General features: G+C 40.4%; 3 protein-coding genes and 1 pseudogene across 37 annotated transcripts in view; 2 read left to right on the top strand and 2 right to left on the bottom strand.

Moving 5' to 3' along the window:
• Positions 1-14,133, top strand: part of rspo2 (R-spondin 2) — a 56,211-nt gene extending 42,078 nt beyond the window's left edge. The window contains exon 6 of the mRNA XM_018683201.2: positions 12,553-14,133. Within this exon, the coding sequence (XP_018538717.1) occupies positions 12,553-12,668 (116 nt within the window). The 3' untranslated portion in view covers positions 12,669-14,133. The remainder of the gene's footprint in view (positions 1-12,552) is intronic.
• Positions 14,134-20,314: 6,181 nt separating this feature from the next.
• LOC127143296 (hepcidin) lies at positions 20,315-21,230 on the bottom strand. The gene is made up of 3 exons (XM_051075843.1): positions 20,953-21,230; positions 20,793-20,870; positions 20,315-20,642 (listed from the first exon to the last, which is right to left on the bottom strand). Exons 1-3 carry the CDS (start codon positions 21,034-21,036, stop codon positions 20,541-20,543), a joined length of 264 nt encoding a protein of 87 aa, XP_050931800.1. The 5' UTR covers positions 21,037-21,230; the 3' UTR covers positions 20,315-20,540.
• Positions 21,231-22,638: 1,408 nt separating this feature from the next.
• On the bottom strand, positions 22,639-24,545 carry LOC127143295 (hepcidin-like; annotated as a pseudogene).
• A 720-nt stretch (positions 24,546-25,265) lies between these two features.
• plecb (plectin b) overlaps positions 25,266-26,353 on the top strand; it is a 165,884-nt gene continuing 164,796 nt past the window's right edge. For 15 of the 35 annotated variants that reach the window (XM_051075805.1, XM_051075817.1, XM_051075800.1 and 12 more), the window contains exons 1-2: positions 25,383-25,520; positions 26,179-26,264. Coding sequence is in view for 2 of the 35 variants with exons in the window: in XM_051075819.1 (XP_050931776.1) it covers positions 26,249-26,264 (16 nt within the window). In the remaining 33 variants the exon portion in view is untranslated. Of the gene's footprint in view, positions 25,344-25,382; positions 25,521-26,178; positions 26,265-26,353 lie in introns of those variants that run through there. The other 20 variants (XM_051075803.1, XM_051075814.1, XM_051075798.1 and 17 more) reach the window with 6 other exon arrangements.

Below are 26,353 nucleotides of genomic sequence, written 5' to 3'. Positions count from 1 at the left end.
TCCACTATGTTTGCCAGCTGTTTGCTAACTAACTCTGTGTGTTTGGTGCCCAGCAGGTAGTGTGCAAACTGTTTATTAAAGCTTTTCTGCTGCAAACATCTGCCTGCTGTGCCTGGAAACACAGCACTAATGAGAACTGTGAGACAGAACCAACACAGTGGAGTTCAAGGCCATAAAACCAAAACAGTGAGCTGAAAGACGCTACTGTTCTTTATAGAGCTGAGAGGGATAGAGAGTCAGGCGATAATTCTCTGTGGATTCATCAATGTAAGTGACATTTCACATTAAATATTGTCATTCAACCCACTGATAACACATAAACATTGATCCAAGCAGCTTCATTATGTTCTTTACATATGCGCTCTAAAATAAGCATTTCACACTTGCCACCACCTGTTGCCCCTTTTTCTCAGCTACATGATTTTCATTGCCTTCATCCACTGTACAGTCAGGTCATACATTCACATATTTCCACTGATGTAAAAAATGTGAACTCATATTTAAAAGCAGAAAGTAAGAGAAAAAATAAACTAAATGATAAAAAAAATCATATTTAATTCCTCTACATGATTTTCAAGATTTTAAGATTTTGAGTCTTTCATTCTGTCATACGAGAAATCCCCCTTATATTGCCTTTTCAGGGCACATAACATGATGGCTCTCAGAGGAAAATCTCAAGACATGATTGAGTGGTTGGTGTCATGAAACTCAACCCATTCCAGGTACCGTATCAAATCCCTTCAAACATAAACGCTCCTTCCCACTGGGTGGCAAGGTTCAGGACTGTGATCCCAACAGGCCTTGAGACAGTTCTTTCGGATTAGTGGGAGCTTAACTCTCCCTTTGATTTGATTCCCTTCTCCTTCCCCTGCTGCATCTCTGACAGATGCTGCTGCCTTCTGGAGTATACAGACCTCTCCTCTGCGAGGTGAGACCCTGAAATGACCGTTGAAATTGCACTGTAATCATACACAGCTAAAAACAACAAGAAAATGTCTGCCATATGCCTTAAAGCCCTCTGTTTGTGTTTTAGTGAGTCGAAGGGGGATTATTGACAAGAGTGGGAGAGCGGTGCCTGGACAGAGGAGCTGAGCGGCGGTGACTCTTATTGCCCATGTCTGTGATCAGATCTGTCAGAGCCACTCAGCTGTCTGTCTGCCTGGTGTTTGACAAGTGTTTGATGCAGCACAGGCCTTAGAGAGGATCAAGCCCTTCCTGAATTGGCTTTACCTCTTTCCCTGTGCAACAGGAGCTCTGTGAACACATCAAACACATTTACCCCCCCACCCCCTTCCGCTGTGAACTAATGAACTATTTTTATCAAAAAATATGTGCAGTCCATTGGATCATCAGAGGAGTCTGAACAACAGCGCCCTTCGAGAGTTAGCGGAACAATCAAAGAAAACAAAAAGCGCCGGCCAGAATTGATTCCCTCATCACTGGCCATTGCACGGGGATTGCGGCATGATCCGGACGGCCCCTGTCTCTGTTTTAGTGTCTAAGCCCATCTGACTTAGCTTGGCTCCCTGCTCGTTAGGGTCTGGTCCTGTTTTGGGACAGTTGTGCTCCATGTCCAAACATGTGAGGGATTTCCTCCCGGAGTCTCCCAGTAGAGAGAAGGGGGGATGAAAGGACTTGTGCAGAAATGAGATATAAAGAGGGAATCATGCTGGACAATTTCCTCCTATATCCTCCCCCATTCCCTTAGAGACCCACAGAGACCAGGAGGATGCAGACCAGGTGGAATTAGAGAATGAAGAGTGTGTGCATGGGCATGAGCACACACGCTCAACAACACTAATGCATGTGCAGATATAGTTGTACACATGCACAGTGGTAACATTAACTGTTTGGATCACACATGGTCACCTTCACATAGCCATAATTCGCCACCCCCCGTAGTTATTGTTGTTACACCTGTCAGACTGTCCTTTCTTGCATGGCACATAAGCTGTCTACCATGTTGACAGCTGCAGATTTATCACAAATTCTTAATATTTTTTGAAACAATGAGCTCTTGATTTAAAGCAGGCTTCTCATTTCTTGCAGACAACAGTCTTTTCCTGGCAATTCTCTAGTTAGATAGCTAACTGAGCAAACATTAGCTTAGAATCCTCACCAATCCATGTGGAAGACATGAAAATAAAGAAACAGTATTGTTGTTGTATGCTTGCTTGGTGTATGGCTGCTAACTGAATTATCATTCAGGACTGGATCTTAACAGTTGAGTAATACTGTACAGTGGATGTGCTAGTTATGAATGTTTTAATGCAGCCTGGAAACCCACCCACTGATGTAGATATAATTGTTATGCTTCTTGGCCATGGAAGTAATGCTGGGTTGAAGGCGGGTACCTGGTTGAGTATGTGCTAGTAGTTTACAGTGTTGTCAAATTCTTTATAGAAGCCCTCATCTATCCTTCCCTTCACCACTTTATGGCCCCATAGGAGTGCAGAAAGCCTCTTACTCTTAGTGTACCTTATTGCGTTCCCCCTCATGGCTGTGTTAACAGCCATTTTATTGTTCATGAAGACCTAGGTAAATCCCCAAGCCAGGGCCCTTCATTGGGGGTCGACCCCCCACTTTTACCTGAGGCTCAGACTTACATTATACTCAACAGATCCTGGATATGCAGATTCACCTCCTCAGATAAATAATAATAAAGTGTCCCAAATATTTGTTTAATAGTGCAAAGAGTCCACCTCTTTTGCAAAATGTATTTTTCTTACCCTGATCCTTTGTCAGTAAAAGGGGGCCTTTAAAAAGTGCACAGTTCCTCCTGGTGGGTGCATTTTTACATAGAGGATGGTCCTCTGGAGTGAATGAGTTTTTCAATGGATGGCAAGTCTGATTTGCTGTAAAAGGTAAAAGGTAGAGTGTGTAAAAGTACACTAAACTGAACTGCCAAGTCAGGTTTTTATTAGTTTTTACTTCTTAATGGCATTGCAAAGATAATGAACTATACTGAGTTGCAGCGGCAAGTAAAGACGTGGAAATGGAGATGACAGTTATATCAGAGGAGCTTGAGAGCAGCTTGTTTTTGAATAGAATGAATAAATCCATGCTGGATCTTGTGTCTGTTGAAAATGATTAATTTCATCAGCTCAATGCAATACACTTATCGGAAACTACGATGAATGACTATCATAACTCTGCAAGACACTTCCTGCTTTATATCGCAGCATGTGGGAATTATAAGATGGATCAAAGCCTTTATAGAGATCTCTTCTTGATATAGAGGCCATGGAAATCAAAGTGGAGTGCTGTGAGCCATTCTATCTTTGAGTAAAGACAAACAGAGTTCACATCTGTAGTAACTTCCCTGATAGAATGATGAATTTGCTACTGTACATCGCAGCAGGTTTCCTGATCTTTGGATTTGCGGTCACATTTGAAACCACTCCCTCATACGCTGCAGCTAACTTCAGCTCGCACTGCCTCGCCCCCATGCATACAACAAATACAAAAACAAACAGACCAACACCAGCGGCAAGCCCTCAGGGACATCAGCACGGGGCCTCCCTTTGATAAGTGCTGAGCTTTATATTTTTCTCATCAGAAATGAAACACAACATTAAGCCATTCATTAAAGTCAACTAAAGCTAATTATCCCTCATTTACCCAAGTGCCCGTGGGGCAGGAGAGCCCCATATACTTGGGCCCAGATGTGTCGATGAGTCAGTTGGGAGATAGCAGACCGCAGAGGGGGCTGCTCACTTTTTCTCTGAGTCCTGCGGTTTCAAGGCGCATCAGACTCAGTGGGCCAGTCGTGATGCCTGTTCACTGCCTGGCTGCTGACGTTACCCTCATGACACCACGGGCTGTGTAAAAGCCACTGCAATACAGCAAGGAAAAAAGTTGATAATGATCAGTTATAGGCCTTAATTCAAAACTGAAAAATGAAGAGTGACTATCATACTTCATAAACTGGCACATTTTCAAAGTTTTGCAGAGACTGAGTCACATAAACAGCAGGCTTCCACTTAAATGACCTCTCACTGCTGCAGGGGGCGACGGTGTGTGTACAGATTTCTGCTTTAAAGCTACAATACAAGGCTTTACATTTTGGCAGCTCTGACTGGAAGTGGGAAAAGCGTAACAGTTGGCAGGATGTCACAGCCCAGAAACCATATTACGTCATGTGATTTAAGTCCTCAGACCTAATTTCTTCTTCTCTGTGTCTGGTACCCCCACCAGACATTTAGAAATAATGGCTGAACCACTTTACCACTGGGATGATGAAATCTATCCCTTGTTGCTGAGACCAGTTGTCTCAGCATGAGGCATCTGCTCACTGCAGTTCAGGGGAGACGTTTATATTTTGATATGGAGTTTATATGAAACCCTTTCTGTGTGTGGTGAATATGAAGCCATCACTAGAAATGAAATTTAGCAAAAAGGTTACAACAGAGGTGAGATGATATTCCCTGCTGAATTCTCGCTTTGCAATTTAGGCTAAAAGGCCAGGTGTATTTTTCCATATAAATCTTGCCTAGTGCAGCTTTAAACTAATAAACGTTACATGGATTGGTAAGAAACCATCTGGTCCTGTGTGGAGCCCTTTTTAACTCCCCCCAGTACAGAGAGTTAGACCTGCAGCAGTCATGTTTTGCAGTAGTGTCCAGCAAAAGTCAGTGCATTTTACTACTGCTTTAAAGATTGTTATAAAAATGAAATACATGATGAAAACTAATGAAAAACTAAACATTGATCACAAAAGTTAACATGGTCTGCTATTCCTTTTTGTCTGCTGTTGTTAAGGCCAGTAGCAAGGTCAGGAAAATGGCATTCCATTCAGTGTTGGATGGTGTAAATGTGCTCTACAAAAAGTCTAGCTTTAGAGTTTCAGAGGTTATAAAAATTACTGCTTCTCCACATTTCAGTGATGCAGAACCAGAGAACCGCATGCACTTATGAGACTTTTTACAACTCGTGAAACGGTTAATGTTGTGATATTTGGCATACATATCAAGCTAGCAACTAAAAGAGAAATTAACAATTTACATTTTAAATTCATATTTTTTTTTTGCAAGTTGCTACACTAGCACATCAGTAATGTGATTACTTCTTTTTAGTAATGTAATATAAGAGTTTTCCCCAGGGGAGGTACAGTAGTGAAACTTGACTTGTGAGGACCAGACTTCTGAGGTGATAAGTTCAGTCAGTGTTAAGCTAACTGCAGCTGATACCTGAAAACTGTTTCTTAAACCACAGTGTCCTGTTTTCTGTTTTGAAGCTTGTTGAACACTGAGTCACAAAAGTAACTAGTAATATGGCCAATTGCATTTGCTGTTTAGTACCTGTTTAGTACCTTGTCATGTGTAATAAGTAATGAGAAATTGATTACATGTTTCAGTTAAGTTGCCCCCATCACACCAGCGTTTATAGAGTTTTAATGTAGATTATAGCTTCAAAACTGAATTTCAAGCTAAGATGTATTTAGGGGATTACAAAGCAGTGTTGATACACTTTGCCAGCATCAAAGTGTATCTTGGAAACCTAAGAAATCATACCCAAAATTTCCAACAGGGAAATCTGACCTAAGAGATCCTTCCATTGCATTTTTCCCTGTACAGTAGGAAGAAATAGTTCCTAATTTTCCAACGTTTATGAAACACGGTGTTAAGTGTTGAAGTGAAAGTATAATAGAGGAAATAGCTCTGGAAAGCCAAAAAGCTTGGAAGCTGGCCTAATTTAACATCTGTCATGGAAGGTTTCTACTTGATAACCTACCTTTGAGCACTGGAGCCAGAGGTGGTCACCCAAGCAGCACAGGGGAACAGTTACCATATTGTGAAATTCAGTAGAGCATGACTCTGAACTCTGAGCAGATTGATGGAGAAGAACTTTAATGTGCTGGGTCATCATCTGTTCTGTAACCTTCCAGGGGCAGGTTGTGGCTGCTTCTTGCTGGTGTGATTGACCTTCTCCAGAGGGGAAAAACCATGCTGTCTGCACTGACCATCGGGCATATTAATCACAGTGTCAGTCATGCATGTTTTGCCGGGACTTCTCCGCTTAGAAACCTTAATCTCTGAGTCGGGTTTTCGCTTTAACTTATTGTCAGTGAAACGAGGCTTCAAAGAGCAGAGCGGTGAGCTAACCTGCTCTTTTAATCTCTGCGCAGATCCTCCACCAGGTCATAGATGAGAAAATAATGACCGACCTAATCCCAACATTAGCTTTTTAAATCGGAATGTGTATGCTTTAAATCATTCTCGCCTAGCAGCGCGGTGATAGTAAGCAGAGCATGGGGGAAAGGGAACGACAGAATGAAAGAGTGAATGAAAGAGTGTGATCCAGAGTAACCTTGTTAGGGCTAAGTGACGCTGTGCAGAGAGCCTCTTGTCAGTTGGTTGGCAAGATGAGCTTCTTGTAAATTGTCCTCTCTGTCAAAAGGCTGATTTCTTTTTTCCTACATCTGACGTCTGTGTCTGTGCCGCACTATTTCCCAGTTGTTTTCCTCTCAAATATTGTAGCTTATTCGCTCTGTCCACATCTGTATCTGTTACAAATTTCTGCCTTTTTACACTTAAGCATTATTTTCATCTGTATCATGTTCTCCTCTGCCTCAAATGTCAAATCAGCCTTCTACAGTATTTCCCTGCAGGCAGACAACAGCACAAAGTGGCATTAAAAAGTTTTGGCCTACCTCTGGCCTACGCCTTAATGAACTATGGGTCACTTGAGGTCATACAACTGTGTCCCACCTATAAATCAAGTGAAAACTAAATTCAGCAGTAGTATAGATCAGTGTCAACGTCCGTAACCTTTTCCCAGACAGAGGAGTTGTCGGTGTGTGAGTAAAGAGAGCACTGGCTGGCTACAGCTCCTTTCCCCTTCACAGCATTATAAATGTATGTGTGAGGAGGCCCTTAATGGCTGCTAATCCAATTTCTGCCACTGAAATCAAATCTCACTGGCGCCAGTAGTTCTCTCCTTCCCTCACAAATAATGGCCTCCGCTTTGGCCTGTTTATGAAAAAGACGGACCGCCAAAAATTCTGGCTTTACCTTCCTTAAGTCCACCCGAATCTTCTTCAAAATTGTTTGGATCCCCCCCTCCAACCTCCTCCGTGTCCTACGAAAGTTATTAATTGACCGTCTGCGTCGAGTGGAGGGACGGGGGTAACAGGAGAGCTGGGGAGAGTTTTCAGCAGTATAGGATCCCATTTACCGTATGTCTTAATGCCTTCTCGAGGTCAGCCATTGATTTTTGTCAAACCGCAAGCAATGGAGATAAGATTAGGCCTTCAATTCCAGCAATGCCAACGGAGCCGTTAGTGGATGAAATCACTTGGCCTGTGCCGACAGTCTGTGCATTGCTCTTTTTTAGCAGGTCATGACCTCTGTGATTATAGGGTAACATAGATACAATGACGGCCACTTCAGGGCCAGTAGGAAAAAGTCTCTTTTCTTTAGTGGAGAACTGTTTTGTGACAAAAAAAAAGGTTTGATTTCAGAGGAATACGACACTTTCATGATGCAGACTTTCTCTCATGTAAACTTACGCATATTCTTGAGTTTGGTCCCCTTTTCCAAAACAAAGATATTAGCTTTGACACAGATGAAGGGAGCTTTGGCTTTGGCTTCATTCCCCCTGGATATGGATTTGACTGATTATCTTTCAGTGCATCAGTTGGACAAGTAGTCATATTGCCATTCCGCAAGGAGATATTATTCTGGAGCGCAAGCCTAATAATATGATACGTATAAAAGCGCTTAACTCTTAGTTGGATCTTCACCATGCAGTCGGCTCAATTATTGCTGAGAGCCTCAAATAGCATCGCGGGGACATGGAGAGGAAAGGGAGAAGGAGAATGATGGGGAAGAAAAAGAGAAAGCGGTGGATCCCGGCTGGCTTTGAGAGGTTATTGAGGAACGTCCACCACAGTGCGTGCAGAGGAGTTTAATATTTCTTTGCTCACTGGTTTGGCAGTTGAAAAGATTGGAAATGACACTAAGTATTTCTCAAGCTCACATAGGTGATATAGAAGCTCACAATCACTGACGCACAGGCATAAAGGGTATGTATATCATTCACACGCGCATGCGTATGCACGCACGCACACGCAGATACATAAAAGAATTCCACAAAGGTCATTTTTGACAGCGGTAAACAACCACCCCACCACAGGCTCTGCTTCTGATTCAGAAATACAAAACATTTTGATTTGCTCTTGAGAGTTTTGTTTGTTTGTTTGATTTACTTTTAATTTCAAACTCAAACACAAATGTCAAGCTGGCAGGGGAAGATTGTATCTATGAAGGAAAACTAAACATTGCTGAAATTATGGTTTGCTGTAGTGATAGTAAGTGCAGCCAGAACGGAAAGAGAGGCATAAAGAAGGATTATAATTTTCTGATAAAAGCCATACTCTTCTGATTCTTTTGATCCGCACTGTGCCAGTTACAACGCAAAACAAAGACAGCAAATAATTTGAAACCCTCTGTGCCTTCCAAGACAAAATTATCTTTACATGCTCTAAGATTTATGAATTTGTTCTTGGTTTTGAAAGCAATTGAGATGACTTAATCATTTCTTTCCAGGCAAATTAAACAGTTTCCTCTATGAACCCTGGTAATCAGCTTAAGTGATTACATCGGTTGTAAATATGAGATGATGAAAGCTCAGTGTTCAGAGTGCATAGTGCCCTGAGGAAAGGCTAAATGGGAGTTCTTGGGTAGATATGATAGACCACCTCAATAGCACTGTATCAGATGCTCGGGGAAGGGGCTTATGTGGGGATTGGTTGCCCTCTAGCTGTCAGCATTGAGACTGGGTTATGAAATATGGTCAAAAATTGCTGAGGAGGTGAGTTTATGAAGTGCCATCAGTTAGTTTGTGGAGTTTCAACTGAAGGAGGAAACTCATAGATAATGCTGGTGCAGTATTGAGAAGTCTGATTAGGACTCAGGTTCTACAGGAAAACTGGTGGATCATTCAAAACTGAACTTGTCAGTATCTCTTGGAAGATTTATTTTGATCTTCTATAATGGGTAAAAGTTTGTGATGGGTAAGGTTTTCTCCTTAGCAGAGCTACAGTATGGATGGGAGCTGTCAGTACTCCTGGATATTGCACAGTATCTTTACAATATCCAGATTCTGGTCATATATAAGGGTACAAAAAAAAAAAAAAAACTGATGACTGGAAAGCATCAGAGATCAGCTTGTGGAGTGTATTTGGTTCCTGCTACCAGGATCTCCATAACTTTGTTTAGTATATTCCATGTGTAGCATGGAGACTTGATTTGTACTCTTTTCTTGACAGCTGTCATCATCTTACAGTGACAGACACAACATGTAATAAAAGGAAAAAAGACAGAGACTAGAGACTACAGAGGGAATGAAATGAGAAAAAAGGGGCTTATAGTTTTTTAGGCTGGCTGATAATAGATTAAAAAGTTGTAATGCTATAAAATCTTAATTTCATTGTCTTTCTATGTATTATTTTACCACACAAATTTACATAGAACCTAAATAAAGTCTAAATGATTTTGCATTGTAACTTTAATCTTTATTATCAAAGGTCAAATATCAAAATCTTTTAGCTTTTTTTTTACCTCTCTAACCAGTTTAAGAAAATAACTTTAATATGATAGAGTCCATAAGGATTCAAATTAATGTAATCAATTAATTTTCATTTATTTTATACATTAAAATTTTATTTAAATGAAAAATAACCACACTAAAACTTAGAAATCCCATGAAATTCAAAAGCTGCAAATTAAAAACTTCAAATCATCGAATCATACATTAGCCTGTTTATTTGGTATATATTTGTATTTATATCAGAAAATGTCTGATTCACATCTTTCAGTTTTGGCCGAATTGTAGTAGTACTTGCAGCAGTTTGACTTTGTAGGGCAGACAAGTCCTGGTCTTTTTGTGTAAGGAAGAACGTTAGGTACAGAAAGAAAGGGGTGAAGTGATATGATTTCACTTCATATTTTATCATGAAGTATTAAAAAGTTGTTGTATCAGTGTAAAATGGTGAACCTACTGTATCTATCTACCTATCTGTCAATCTATTTGTATTTTAAACCTGTGGACGTCAGCAGCTTTGTCTGCTTGTGCAGCTGCTGAATTTGTCTCTTTCCTGTAATCTTGTGTGTACATGTATGTGTATGTGTGCGTATGAGCACTGTTACAGAGAGCGTAAAACTCTTTGGATTACAGATCTCCTGCCCAGTCTTGAACTAGCCAGGAAAACTACTTTTTAACTTAACTCTCACATATTTATTTGTGTTTCAAGCAATTGCTGTAAATGCGGGCTTTTTCAGTTTAAATGCAGTCTTGCGTCCAAGGAATGGCCCACGAGGGCTTTGCCCGTTACAGAGGGAGTTTAATACTGCACAGTGTACTTTATTGCCGTCAAATGTAATTCATCTTGAGTTGATTGCACTGAAAGCTGTGTTTATCAGGCACCTAGCAACACTGTTTTGAATGAAAATTACCTCTTTAAAGAGCAATTAGGAAAACGAACGTATAGGCCAAATGCCTATCAGCTCCAGATTTACTTTAACAAACATTATCGTACTATAAGTCACGCAAAATATCTAAGGTGGCATCAGCAAGCAAGTGTACAAAGTCCTCTGGTAATATTTTTCAATTGAAGGGCATGAGATTTTGATGGAAGAGATGTGAAAGTTGTTTTCAAAGGGTGATTTTAACTGGGAGCTGTGTGCGAGAAACTTTATTGCTATGGCTCAGATTGGCAATGTGACTCAAAATAACAAGATTAGATTAATTGCAGGAAATAGCTCTGAGATGGTTTGATGTTTGCATGCATCTGTATTATTCATTGGCCAGACCCTATTAGCAGAGCAATATCTTGCTTTCTCATGCGTGTCGGCTTAAACGAGTGAATATTTTCAAATCTACCTCACAGTGTAGCACTGAGAATGGGAAATAGGTCTTTTGTAGGGGCCACCACAATGCCAGCACATATGAGAAAGCAATTAGAGATAATGCCACATTTTACACACTGTTACCTAATTTTTGTGAGAGAAAAGCTTGAACAAGTGCAGTAACAAGACCCTGAATGAGGCAGGGAAAGCCTGCGTTCAAGACTTGTTTTTCTGTAGCGTTTTCCTGTGCTTCCCCCCTCAGCGAACCATAGCGTGGTTTGTTTCTTTGTGTTCTAGATCAGGATCCAGATAGGGTCTCATCATCCAAGCCTTACTCCACTTTTCCCCCCATTAGATTTTCTGTTCCCTTAAATTCCCTCACACTCACTCCCCCCGCGCACACATACATCTCACACACACACCTCGTTATCTTATTTGTGGCCTTGGCAGCCAGATTGTTGCTTTGTGGTTCGGTAGCCAGAGTTTTCTCTGTCACAGGGAGCCGAGGGTGCATTGCCTCCACCGCACAAGCTTCCATGAGAGCAGGAAGTCAGTTCCCAGCATGCTTTGCCCATCCCAGTGAAACCTGGGATGGATTAACCTTGGGCTGGGAGACCTTTAAGACTTGGAAAGAGAGTTATGCAACTTCCCATACTTATCTCCCCTCTCTATTGCAGTGACGGTGAAGTGTTGGGCTGAAAAGACATTTGTTTAAAACTGAGGTTCGGACCTGAGGGTTGGAGCAAACTAAGACCTTTTACTGTATAAGGTTAACTTCTTTATATAATGCAGCCTTGCTTGTTGGCAAGAGTTGCATCACTTCTAAGACATCACTATGAGGGCTTTTTCAGAATCCTCACGAGCCGTCAGTACTCAAAGCACACTTCCAATTCAGCCCATTCTTTTAAGAAACGTGTAGTTAAAATCATTCCCCCTCCCCTAAGTGGTTATCTTTCTATTCCATCACCTTTATCAAATTTCACTCTTGGACAGCACAATCAAATCCAAGCTCAAGTCTCAAAGCCTGAGTTTTCCAGCCCAAAATGAGAAGGTTGAGCTCACGAAATTCATCCCACAGCACTCTGTTGCGTGACCGTTACACAGTACAACCAATAAAGTAGAGCTCACAGGTCATTAATCTGTTGCTTTAAACCCATTCTCTGCAACCATCAATATGTTGCATCAACCCATCAGTGGCTGTTTAATAAGCCACACTATGAGCAGATGATCGGGTACAAATTTAACATAATGTTGAAAAACTATCCCGATTTTGAGTCTTACTGATGAGTACTACAGCCCTGTTCCTGGTGCACAGCAAATATACTTAGTGCAACAGTTTTTACCATGTCGGCAAGGTAACAAGATGAAATTGTTTTTCTGTGGAAGACAGCCCTGCATGGATCTATCTCATGACAAACAAAATACCTGATAAATACTGACACTGTCTTATGGAGGCCTCAGAGCTTCTAGTCAGTCTCAAGCTTGGTGGATTTCATGCAGGGCTGGATTAACCTACTGTGGGGTCTTGGGGCGAAAATGAACTGGGGGTCCATTATTGAGCCCCACACACACTTTTCGCCTTATCCATTTTGGCCAGAGCCCCAGTTCATGTTCATTACTTTGGGAATCTAACTATCTAACTGTGGATAGTACTGAATGAAGAAATAAATATTTCTTTCTTTTTTTCCCTCCTTATTTTCAGGTGGCTCAGGGAAGCACCGACCCAAAGAACCAAAGAAGAAGAACAAGCAAAGGCTGCGGTTTCGGGCCCAGAACCAGCACAGTGACCACTTGGCCTCTGCGCGCTCCAGCCAGTGAGGACTGAAACTACCCCGCTGAACAAGGAACCAACGCAAAGCTGCTAGCCGCTGCTGCACCCATATTCTGACCCGACGACTACCACGATTCCCCACCACCTCTCCACCTGCCTCCCTGGCCCTTCCCCCCACCTCTCCCCACCACCAGCTCACCGGGACATGGCCATGACTCACAAATCCGTCACTGCAAAAATATATGTCTAATGTATCAGTATCAACATACTAAACACATGCTTCATGTCTCTGCCTCCCGCTGCTTCTCCCCCTTACTGCAGTGACCAGCCAGGTGACTCTGTTACCCCTCAGCCCCGCCCCGCCCCTTGCCTTGCCGTGTGGACCTTTACAGTTGACATTACTGAACTCATTTCCCATCATTAACAACGTCATTAACCATCCAGGGTGATGGAAGACGGACGAGCAACCAGAGACTGTGGAGACGGGAGAGTCAGACAGAGGGAGGTGGCTAGAAGAGGTAGTGAGGCAAGCTAAACTGCTCGCGGAATGGGGGTGGGAGGGGTTGACCAGGGAGGAGATAAAAAAAAAAAAAAAAAAAAAAAGATGGAGGATGAAGACGCAGAAGAGATTCGGCTGAAGCAAATGATGCTGATGGACAAGAAAATGGCATCTTGAACTGAAAGAGACTGTTTTTTGTTCCTATATTTATGTCAAAGCTACCCTCACCTTCCTTCTAAATGGAGACAGAGTGTTCCCATGTGTGGCCTTTATGTTATGTACATTTTTGAGAGTAATATTAAAAGAAACTACCATGCATAGTTGCAAAGTATTTTATTCTCAGCACAAACTGTTTACGTTCAGACCGCTTTATGCTCTAACTGTATAGTGTGGATAAAAAAAGAAGAAATTTAGTTGTTCGACTAGCATGGCAACAGACTCGTGTACATAGTTTATCTAATTATGAAAGCTTATTACTGTATTTTCAGTATTGACTCGTTCACCGTTCTAAATGTTTTAGAGATAAAAAGGTTGTAATACCAAGCTACAGATTAAAGTGATTAAAAACAAATAATAAACATAGCCGCCACATAGTTATTTCATTTATATGGTATATATTTGATTTATTTATTAATTCTATTTTGTACTTTTTTTGTTCGGTGAGAATTTTTGCCTCATACTGTTACTCTTATATGCTGAAATATTCTTTGAGTTCCTTATAACAGTGCATATCTTTAACACGTGGAAAAGGTTTCTGTCTGATGTCACGCAAAGTGTTGTATTACATTCATTTGACCTCATCTACTGATTTCAATGTTTTAAAGAAGAAGAAAAAAAGACAAATAAAACTATGCTTTGACATATTCTAGGTTTAATAATTAGGATCCAGCAAATGTATGGTCATAGGACTGCATATGTGTACATTGTGTTTTATTAAAATACACTTCATGTGACTGTACGATGAAGCCTTTATTATTGTCTATGGCTATAATATATGTGGCTAAACTCTGAAACTGCCGCTTCCTTGTCTCACTTCAGTGTACAATTATGTGATTTTAAAAACATTTGTGAAATCAATCATGTCACACTGCATGACACAAGTCCTACCTCCAGCCAAAGGATTGGACATGCTCGATTGGGCCTTAACAGCATGACGGCACTGTTAAGGGTTTGTAATTCACTATGACGTAGCCTTGTGAATGCTGCAAAACCAGTGCATGTCGTTGGTAGCTCATTCATTCCCACCATCGTACTGTAATGCCCCTAACAACATGCATTTGGCGGTAGCACTTGTCTTTCATCACACGCACACATTCGATCACCTCTTTATGTGATGCATGTCACACTTATTCACTTTTACGGTCCTCAAAACTTCAAAAAAACACTTATAAAAGTCTTATATGGGCAAAGAGAAAATGTTTTAATGCAAGTCACGGCTAATTTAGGCCAAGATCCAGACTATGTAATCACTGTCCCAGAGGAGAAAAAATCCAGATCTGCCAGACAGCTTATGGATGCACAGTAACAGATGAATCACATTGTGTCACATATATATCATCCTAGGAGACACAGACCACAGTCTTCCTGCTCTGGTTAACCCCCCTGAAATCACACATGAAATTTCCATAGGGAGGTTGTCCGTGCCGAAATATCCTACTCTTTATGTGCTCCCTGTCTATCTTGAGGCCTGATACTCAGCAGTTTTAACTGGCTGAACATCTTTCACAGGTGTTCCAAGTGGCAAGGCATATTTTACACAGGACACTATTCATTTTCACAGCTTAACACCTCCACAGAGTGAAATTTGCATTCTGGAGTCTGGAAACTGACAAAATGTAGTAAAAAGTTTTCAGACAAGTCACAAAATATAAATGAATACATCAAAAATACATAGCTAAGGTAAACTAAAGTTATTTATTTCAGTTATCACAGCTTCAGGGCTGCATATTCTGCTAAAACTGCAGATCTTTTCCAAAAACTTATTGCATTAAAATTTAAGGGACTTGTACTTTACTTGAGTATTTCTATTTCATGCTGCCTTTCCATTCCATTCCACTTTTAGAGTGAAATATTGAATGTCTTACCACTACTTTTGCTATTATCTCAGAGAAATAGTTGCTAGTTGGTTTTTAAATTAAATCTAAATATTTAGAAAACATATGATAAGTTTATAAAATACAATACAAAACTTGATGAAATGTAGTGTCTACTTGGGTCCCGAGAGACATTTTCCTCCTTAACTTCTCAGATGTTTTCTTTCACATAACAGTTGGAGGCCAAAAGAGATAAAATTATCCAATATCTGATGAAAAGCAAAGACTGGAGAAGGATGTTTTTAAAATGACTACAGATTTGTGTAACAGAACATTGATGTTTTTCTCTCCAAACCCATTAATCATCTCATGACCCCTGATTTATCATGTGACACTTTGGGAGGACCTACTATTGTAAGGTAGCTGTGCCTGGATCAGTTTCAAGGCTATGCTCCTTATGCAGCAATACACTGATAATTCTACAGTGTAATATATGAAAATGCATGTGTCACATTAAATACATATTACTGGCAATACTTAAGTACTTAAATAATCAACATTTAAATAATTCAACATCACACAGTTGAGGCCATTGAGCAGCTCCACATAGCCAGTCAGGTCCACCAGTGAATGAAAGCAAAACTGACTGTTGCAGGGAATGAAATAAAGCGTAGATGCAGCAAGTTGTTTTTAAAGACATCTGTTCCTGGTTACAAGTTAATGAACGATTCACAGATGTCATCCCCTGGGCCAGACTATCACTGCTCCAGACTGAGGGATTAAACCTAAAGGCTTACGGAGAGGAACTGCACTGAAGTGCATTCATTAAGCACGAGACCACCACTAAAGCACACATTATAGCGTCTACGATGGAAAAATACAGTTTTACATAAAGAATCACATCGCAAACTTTGGATCTGTTCTGTTCTGTTCTGTTTATTTCCCCTTCACCTTTTCCCTTTGTTATCAATCCACTCATTCTTTCTGCTGCTGTGAGAAACAGGGCACTGATGGTATCCTTAGTGTTGTTAAGAGGGTTAGCAGCCATCCACACATCAGAAGGAATGGTCCTCCCTGTGTAAACCACTTCTATGTGTGTATGTGTGCATGCATGCCTCTGTGTGTGTGTGTTTTAATGTTTGTGCTGAATGTGGTTAGGTGGCTGAGACTGAAGCTCCCTTTTAATCTGACAGAGAGCATTTTCATTAGTTCTGTTGGGTCCTATTATTAAAGCCTGCTTCAAAGGCACAACAAGTGAAACCACTAACAGGAAACAACCCAGTGGGTTCGAAACTGTATGGATGAGTGATAGCAATCTGTGCTTTTAAAGCAGGTTGTAATGGCGTATAAGTGCATCTATTGTACACACTATATGTACCTCACATGACAGTAAGAGGATAAGAGGAGGGGCTCAGGGACCTCTGCTCTACATTCACATTCACATACTGTAGCCTACTGTGAGCGTGCAGTTGTGGCACATGTGACACATTCGTTCCAATGCAGATGGCAGAAATGGAAGTTATGACATTGGTGGGGCAAATAAGATTGCCCGGGATAATAAATGTTGCAATAATTTGCTGTTTTTAATAACTGTATAATGAGCCATCATTTGCCCTTTGAGTTGAGGGAAATCTGGAATCATTAATCTTCATATGGGTTAGCCATGGTGTTTGGCACAGGTCAAAACAGCAACGAGCAGGAACATAGTGGTGTCAAAGGACAAGCAGATCTTAATATTTTGAACAAGTTTGCCATATGTTAGCCATCATGGTGTGTACAAGCCCGCTAAATGGTGGCATTAATGGGTGACTTTTATTACTAAACTCGCTCCTAATTGCAACAATGCAATCCAAAGTCAACTCTCAATGCAGATTTTGGCTTCATTTGGAGTTGCTAGGTAACAAGTTATTCCCAAAAATAAATATGTTCTTCAATAAAAGCTAATTGTCTGTGACAATTATTTGCTTTGCTGCAAATGTTTGAAATGAGAAACTGTAAAAAAAAAAAAGAAAAAGAAAAAAAGAAAAAAGATTCCTGAGCCGTACTCGCTCAGAGTGCATGCTGAAGCTGCATGGATGATGATCGTGGTCACAAAGCCACCTCTGCCTCACCCGCTCAACAGGAAGGGGTAAAGATTCATGGTCTTAATGTTCACCTTACGCATTAATATTACCATGCTGTGTTGGACTTTTTTAGGACGGCAAATGGGGGAATATTTATGAGTCACTAGCTGTAGTAGTGTTTCTGTGGTTAGGCTTCATAACAGCAGGTGCAGTGGGGGACATGGGATTTTTTTAATCACCATCCATTACATGGAATAGACAGACATTTCTATACTGACCCAGTGTGGTGTTTCCTATGGGTGCTGTAAGTATTTTTTGGCTTATTTAACCCCACGTTCCTCTAAAATACCTGGCTTTCTCTTCTACACTGACATCCAAGCACAACACAAAGCCATTGTCCCTGTTCGCTTGAGGGGAATATAGGCAGAGCAGCTCTGTCCTTCCACTCAGGATGTGACACGCAAAGGCTTTATGACCTGAACTCAATCATACTGCGCACCTTAAACACATTACAGACTGGGCACATATTTCCTCTTACTGGTGCACCATGGAGAGCCATGGGCACAACCATTATATTGGGCTCAAGAGCCAGCTGGTGAGGACAAATCCACAAGGATTCCTATTTTCCCCCTCCTGACTCTCTGGCAGCCCTGCTCCATTCATTCAATTTTTATATGTGCCTAGTAGCCGTGTTACTACCGCTTTCAAGGGAGAATTAATCGAAACCAGGTCTTATTAAAGTATATTAAGACCAGTTGAATTGGATATAATATGCTCAGTAAGGGCTCAGAGGGGTTGTATCTGAGCCATAGCTGACACTTGCGGCTTTTAGGAGAGGGGATATGTTATTCTGTATTGGCACTGCATTGCTTCCGGCGGGAGGGTGTTATTCACTTGAGTCAAGTGTTGCATTATGGGTAAGCAGATTTTAAGTGGGTATGAGCACAGCAGGGGGTAAAGGAGGGTCTCATTGTCCAGGAATGTTTATCTTCCCCCCGGCCTTCATTCAGGACCGGATTATGCAGCGCCATGCTTCAGAAGCAACCTTTGCCTCCAAGTGGAGGGTCTGCAGAGGAAATATTCATTCATACCCATACACATGTACAAACAAGCATTATCCCGCTAATAAGAAGCCAGGTTGATTGCTCCCCCAAGGCGCAACGAGTAGGTGGAAGTGGAGCCATGCAAAAGGGTGTTGTACCTTCAGTCTCGCTCGCTGGGCTGGGCTCTCTGGGAAAACTGGAGCCAGTGATGCTCCCAGTGAGTGCAACACAGTCATCATCCCTTAGCACAGCAGCTTTTATTGGGCAGTGTGTGGGTTGTAGAAACGTGTTTAATCAACTCAGCTGTAGGGGAGGTCTTGACCTCATGTCAGTGGTTCCCAGCCTTGATTGTGTGTGTGTGTGTGTGTGTGTGTGTGTGTGTGTGAATGGCTCCCAGCCTTTGCTGTGGAGTGTGACCTGCGGTGGAGCCTCTGGTTCACACTCTGCACTCTGCTGTTGCTGGTTTAAGTGATTAACTGTAGAAAGTGATGACTAATCTGTCGGTTAAGAGTCTGAAACAATTGCAGTCAAATGAGATATTGCAGACCATATTGTATGTAATGTGGCCCTCTGGATCCAATCAAGAGGAACCTTAATAGAGAGCAATTCCAAAATTCTACCCCACCGTGTTAGATATCCATTTAAAAAGCATTACTCACAATACATCATTCACCATAGAGAAATAAGTCTGTAAAATGTTTTTTTTTTCAATTTTGCCAACCACAGAATAAGTTAATTAATATTTAATATTTAGCAATGCTTTTGGATGGTATTGCATGAAATTCTATACAGACATTCATGGATGAAAGGATGAAACTTAAACCTCCAGCACCACAATATCCTAACATTTGGGTTTTAGTGAAATGCCTTGATGCCTATCAGATGGACTGCCATGAAATTTGTTAGATGCATTCATGTCCCCCTCAGGATGAATTGCAATTACTTTGGTTTTCTGACATTTTCTGTATCCTAAGACTTTGGTTTTTGACCAAATACCTGCAAACCTAATGACACTCCTATCAGCCTCAGCTGCACTTTGTGTTTATGTGCATCTCTACTAATCAAATGACAAACCACAGAAACATCCTGTGGATTTCTCAGCTTGCCACCTGAGTGCTTTAGATTTTGCACTTTAAAAATTCTATCTTGAAGATTTATAGAGCTAGTACACTGCAGTTCACCGATGAACAGGCCCCTAATTGCTGCCTGCCTGCCTGCATAGTGTTTTGTGTGTGTGTGTATGCGGGTATGAGTCAGATAAAATAAACCACATGGTGTGTGTGTGTGTTAGGAAGCTGAACAGAGCCCTCTGCTCTCATTTACTATCTCCTTGTGTGGTTTGGCAGCAGCTCTGTTGGTATGGGGGCGTACAACGGGCATCCGTCTGGGCGCGAGGCAGGCCTGGCACCACGCTCAGACCCCTGCAAGGCTGCATGAGGGTGGGATCAGAGCAGGAGTCCGCCAGGCTCCAGACTGGTAGTCTGTGCATGTGTAAGCGCGAGCGAATGTGTGTGTTTTGGCATGTGTGCACACTTCTGTGTATACGTGGGTAATTAAATCCTAATCACACAGGCTTAAACCACAGGTTTGCCATTGTTCTGCTTGTCACTTGCAATATGCTGACCTCTCTGTATGTTGTTTCTCTATTCATAACTCTATCACACAGTCCATCTGAGGCTGTGTGTTCCCTAATCATTTCTTCACTGAATTAACAGCAGACCATTTATTTGACCTTTGTGATCATTCTAATTGTGCTGAAAGTAGCCATGCTGAAAGTAACACAATAGCATGCATACCACCATGGCTGGATGCCATACCTCCCTGTACTGCACTGGATAATGAGCGAAGCACAGCAGAGCCTGGTTAGTACTTGGACAGCAGACCACCCTTGGAAAATAAATTTGCCTCTGGAAGTGTTGTTTGTTTGAGGCCAGTGGAGAATGCCACTTCCTTAACATCCCAGTATGTGGGCCTGCATATTAGTTATGTGTTATTGACTGTGTATCAATAATAATAGCACTTAAAGCTCTAAGCTCATCCACAGCACAACACTCATTTGATGATATGATATTTTATTAACCTTAAAAATGATATTATATACACACACACACACACACACACACACACACACACATATATATATATATATATATATATATATATATAAGGCAGTCACATAGTAACTACAGCATGACCAAATCCAGTGGGATTTTGAATTTATGAGTACAATAAATAAAATTTCAGTGCTTGTTGCTGGAGTCCCAGGCAGGTACAAGAATCCTCACTCACAGCACATACCGCAGACACTGAGGGTGCAGCAGCCGCAGCAATAACGGCATCTAATAGGGCTATTATAACTCTCCTGCCTGATGTCGAATGGCATCTGTGGGAAAGACATGAGCAAGGTCAATCATGCTGTTCATCTCTTCTCATCCGCAAAGTATCAGGACACTGTAGGAAAAAGACACTCACTTACATTTGGAATTTTGGAATTTTGCGCATGTTAAATGACTTAATTTACTAATCAACTAACCATCCATGTTTCCACTGATGTCTCCTCCTCTGCTCCAGCTGGATAGTCATCGCTCGCTGCTTCCTCCGTCCCTTGCACCTGTGCATTTATGAAGAACACCTCAGCAATCTGACAAAATATTCAGAGCTAATAATGAAATGAGTTTAAGTAAAGTTCTCACCCCACTGGATGGAAAAGCAGAGCTCTTCTGAATGTAAATAAAGATTAGCACGACCAGTGTAACTGCAGCACTGAATGTCTTCATCTTTAGATAGCTGGTGGAGTTTACTGCCTCTTTTGGTGACTCTTGTCATCTCCTGTCTGACTTCTCCTGTCTGATGGTTGAGTGTGTAAAACATGCTGGTATTTATACTCACTTAGGCCACTGTTGACTCATCACTGGGAAATTCCTGAGGAATGAGATGTTCTCGATTTTTGATCATTGGGCACAATATTTGTTCAATATCAATTTAACCAGGAAGTTTCAAATGAATTTCTACAGATTGTCTTTTAATATTCTTTACAAAATCTCCATGTTTTACAATACATGGTTTGAATTAATGAATTAAAATGTCATCTGTATTCATGTGCAACACTGTGAGCAGTATTTATTATTTTTATTCAGAAGGTGTATTCAATATATTTGCTCTTGGGAGAGACAATCCTACTTATAACAGTAGGATTGCTCAAATACCAAATGTATATACAGTAAAAATTTTAATAGGTTGACATAAATGTAATGACTAAATTCAAAGTATCTTTATTACTTAGTGTAAAAAAAACACTTCAGAAAGCCTGGTCTATCTAAAGATCTTGTGTAATGACCAAAATCCCTTCCTCGCTCTGTTTCATGGACTGATAACCTTTTTGACCTGAGTATTGATTTCAAATGATCACTCTGTGCCAACAAACAGTAACATGTTGGAATGGAAATTGTTGCTACCTTAAGCTGTGAGACTAATAGTCTTGTGCTGTTGAAATTAAGGTCAGAGTCCACAACTACACCAAGATCTCTGACTTGATTTGTAGATTTTAGTGTCTTATTCATGTAACGGACTGTGGTAGGTAGGTGGGTAGGTAGGTAGGTAGGTAAGTGTGCTTTATTGATCCCATGAAATTCTTGTGTTACAGCAGCAGAGACAGTAAGAGACAGCAACAATAGGTAACAACAGACATTAAAAAAAAAAGAAAAAAAAAACAAACAAAGAAAAAAGTAAGAACTATAAATACTAAAAAGTCTTTAAAATATATACAGGAGAATATATACAGGAAAATAATTTAAGTTGCAGTGCAATATTTTGTCTAAGAATGGCTGTGCAGAAACTGGCAGTGAAGTATATAGGAAATATGTACAATATTACGGCATGCTACTGTTAGTCAGTGAAGTGAATAGATAGTCCCAGTATTTTCAGAATGTGTGTACAGGTGGCAGTGTTCATCTGACACATGTAATGAGCTATGGAGAAGGGCAGGAATGATTTCCTGTAGCGTCCCTTGTGACAGCGGAGCTGAATGAGTCTGTTGGAGAATGAGCTCTGCTGTCTCAGTCACATTGTGACACTACTTTGTAGAGTTGTGTGTCACCTTCATAATTGCCATAAGAGATGTTATAATATTCCATAATCTAAGCAAGAGGGAACATAGATTTTGAATAGAGGAGGCTCAGAGACAGACCCTTGAGGAACTCCACACAGAGTAAACTCACTTATTAATGCCAAAGTCAAAATCACTGAGACTACATCTCCCCATTCATGTGTTTGCGATGAACATTACCTGAAGCTCCTGACCTTTATCTGAATTACTTTATACACTGCACTGCTGCTATGATTGGCTGAGCAGATAATTGCGTAAATAAGCAGGTTCCCAATGAAGTGCTCAATTAGTGTTTATTACCTGTTGTTAATATAGCCATGTCAATGTTAACACTGAAAAAATGTCACATGAATGCAATGACAGCGATATTATAATAATCTAAACTGTCAACACAAGCACAGACTAAACACTAAAATGCTCATTATATTTGAATTTTCCTCATCACCTGATTCATTTTTCATGCCAAAATTAAATGATTTTGAATGAATACAGCAATAGAATAAATGTTGAATTACAAAAGTGAAAAACATATATATGAAGTGATTTGCTGTGTGCTGCTCATAATAATAAAATCAGGTGTTATCTGAGCTACCTTGTGCAACATCAAAAATCCCCCAGGTGTACTTTCACCTTCTCTAAACTGTCAACACAAGCACAGACTAAAGTAAACATCTCTGCCGAGATGTTTACTGACATCTCTGCTGAGCTGTGTAGTTGTTCCAGGTGACCGTATTAGACTCATCTGTGAATCTGAATCTGTTGGAATCTACACAGACATTTTCGTAAAAGTAGTGCAGTGCCTGCAAAAGTTTGAAGTTGATCCAATGAACAATTGTTGAGAAAGTCGACAAACAGTTGAAATATCACCTGATTTATAAAGTTCACCTAATTTTTAAATTACTGTTTAAACCAACACATTTTGTACAATCATGATGAAACTGTCATATTATTCATAATTTTGTCTTCATATTAAATGGTATTTATTTGGCAGCAAATTCCAAATGGTAGCTGCGATGGAAAAAGAGAGAGAAAAAGATGAGATCACGAGAAGTGGAGCAGGAGCAAGAGAAACAGGTGACAAACAGCAGTAAGATGTAAGAGGACATGGTTACCTGTGCACACACTAAAGTACAGCTGACAGAAACATACATTGTGTTAATGCTTTCATGAGCTGTCTGTCAACTGTGCATATTCATTGTTAAAACAACACTTTCACACATTATAGTATATTGGTAAAATGAAACTTCATTGTGATGATACACTGTAGTGTTGGCAAATCAGATCACTGAGCACACATGAGCATGACCAAATCCACTAACATAGTAAATATTTCTCAGAAAATTCTCAGAAATCGCAGCAAACACCACAGCCACTCATCCCTGAGCAACAGTTACAGCAGAAACGGCACTTTTTTGCAGCAGGGCCGCTCTGACGCTTCTGTCTGAAGTTATATGGCATCTGTGTGACAGACAAGACATGAGGAGGTGTTCATCTCCAACATTATCAGTCATGCTGTTTATCCTCTCTCCTTTTATATTATAAAGAGTATGGTCCAGACCTGCTCTAGATGAAGTTGCGATAACTTCTGTTATGTTTTGGTGTTATGTAAATAAAATGTACTTGGCTGAACTTGACCCGTTATGTGGGCAGTAGAAATGCATCCACTTACAATAGAGTTGGCTAATGGTATTTGGCCTAATTCATTCAGTTAACTGAACGTACCATCCATGAATCCACTGCTGTCTCTTCATGTTCAGCAACTGAATTGTCATTGCTCATTAGCTCCTCCAGCTCTTGTACCTGTTAATGAATTTTGGACATTTAGGAACAATGTCTTAGCATTCTGACAAAACTCTGATAGGCAATAAGCAAAAGAAATGGTTTAGGTCATGATCTTACCCCAGTGAATGTGAAGGCAGAACTCTCTTCAAGAGAAATGATGGCGAGCACGACGGCCAAGTGCTGCAACTGCAACACTGAATGTCTTCATCTTCAGAGGGTTTGAGTGGTTTAAGTTGTTCAAGATGATGAACACTTAAATCAACAGAATGAAAAATAAAGATATAAAGTGATCAACTGTGTGCTGCTGCTACAGATAAAATCAGGGGTTATCTGAGCTACCTTGTGCAACAACAAAAATCCACTAGTGTATTTTCACTCATTTACTGACATCTCTGCTGGGTTGTGTGATTGCTTCAGATGTTAGAATCAACAAACAATCAATGATTAACCATATCTTTTTTTAATATGAAACATCACTTGATTTAAAAAAAAAAAACAAACAAAAAAAAAAAAAACAAAACAAAAAAAAAACAAAAAACAAAACATTAACCTTAAATTCAAATATTATTTGAACCAGCAAATTCTGTGCATTCATGATAAAACAAATTGCAATTTTATTGTGTATCCAGTTCTTCTTCATGTCATGTCTTCATAATGCATGGTATTTATTTAGTATCTAGTTTCACATAGCCATACCTATCATTTGCATGTAGGAAGGCAAGTACTGTCATTAAAATGGCTAATTCCCCACAAAAGAAAATGTCACAAAAAAAAAAGACTTATGCTGACAGAATAATGTTACTTTTATTAATAAAAAAGACAAGCATCATTTGATAGCCTAATCTGTACCCTAGATATGAAGCTTGCCAATACTTCAGCTCTGGTGCAGCTCACTGGCCTCATTTCAGTTACAAAGAATCTCTCAATTAAAGCAATGGTTTGATTGATGCTTCTAACAGTAAACATAGTTTAAGGCAGAAAGAAGACACCAGTATAAGTCCAATATGTACATGACACTAGATTATGTGCAATATGAACATGCTTCTGTAACCCCGGTTATTTCCTGTAGTTTCCACAGTTACAGATGCTTCTTGAATGCATCACCTGTAAGCTAGCGCTCTTCAAGCGTCTGTGCACCAAACTCCCAATGGCTACTGCAGAACATGCGGTTGGAGCATGTGCGTGACAAATACTCTGGTAAAGTAAAACAATTTGTCATGAAAATTTTACAAGAAGTCGACATAGAACTGACTGGCGTTGGCAGCGTTGCCAGAGGGAGAAAACTATTAAGTTGTCCAGTATGTTTGAGAGAGAAGTTATCAGTGGGAGGAACTTTGTTGGGTGTTGCCCGTGCAATTAACATGAATTATCCTGGTGAGTTAGCTACCGAGTTAGCATTTAAATTCAGAGCAGTTCAGTTCTGTGTTATTCTACTCGAGGGCATGTCATAGTGGAAGACCAGCCAGGATATTATGTGTGTGACTTGGAGTGAATATACTATAGTTAGTAGTAAGGAGCTGTTTAAGTGCCAACTTCTGTTAGCTTAATTGCTGCGTGGAAGCTAAGTGCTACATTTATAGCCCCTGCTACAGCTCAAGTAAAACTCCCAAGGTGATTTTTGTATATTTGCACTGTGTTAAAGCTGATAAATGAACCATGAATGTACAACACTTTTTATTATTTTGAAATTGAGAAACAAATTGGAAAAAAGGTCATAAACGTTTGTTATAGTCAATGCTGTTCATTGTTTGCTCCAGTATGAAATCAAAAGAGTCACATGTTTGACGGAGAGGCAAAACTGAACAAAATCCTTTGCAAATACATACTTTTTTCATATTACTTTCATAAGTCAGTGGTCATCTGTGTGGGTTGGAGATCCAACTGCTCTTTATAGTCTGCCACTGCCAGTCTCTTTAATGAACCCAGTGAATCCAGTAAACCAAGAGAAACTGTAACTAAACCAACCTCTACGATTCTCTGCTTAAGTCTATTATAACAATACCTAATGTAATGCTGTTCCTGTTTTTTCCAGCACCAGACAGTGGGCAGACATTTGAGAAAACAGTAGGAGAGCAGAGAGAAGATGACGAGAGACACTGGAAATGGAGCGAGAAACAGGTGACATACATGATATAAAAGTGTAGATCGGGACTGTGCACATAAAGTGCATCAGATGTTTTTTATAGACTATAAGATACCTTGTGTTT

This window comes from Lates calcarifer, linkage group LG15 (genome assembly GCF_001640805.2).
Source record: "Lates calcarifer isolate ASB-BC8 linkage group LG15, TLL_Latcal_v3, whole genome shotgun sequence".
Taxonomy (NCBI): Eukaryota; Metazoa; Chordata; class Actinopteri; family Centropomidae; genus Lates; species Lates calcarifer.
Note: the sequence above shows the minus strand (reverse complement) of the source record. Positions and strands in the feature narration are given on the sequence as shown.

Excerpts from the sequence above, each read along its gene's own strand:
- LOC127143296 (XM_051075843.1), bottom strand. The coding sequence starts at position 21,036 with ATGAAGACATTCAGTGCTGCAGTTACACTGGTCGTGCTAATCTTTATT. Across the intron at positions 20,871-20,952 it reads CTGCTTTTCCATCCAGTGGG|GTGCAAGGGACGGAGGAAGC; the intron begins GTGAGAACTTTA and ends ATAAATGCACAG. Across the intron at positions 20,643-20,792 it reads CATCAGTGGAAACATGGATG|ATGCCATTCGACATCAGGCA; the intron begins GTTAGTTGATTA and ends TCTTTCCCACAG.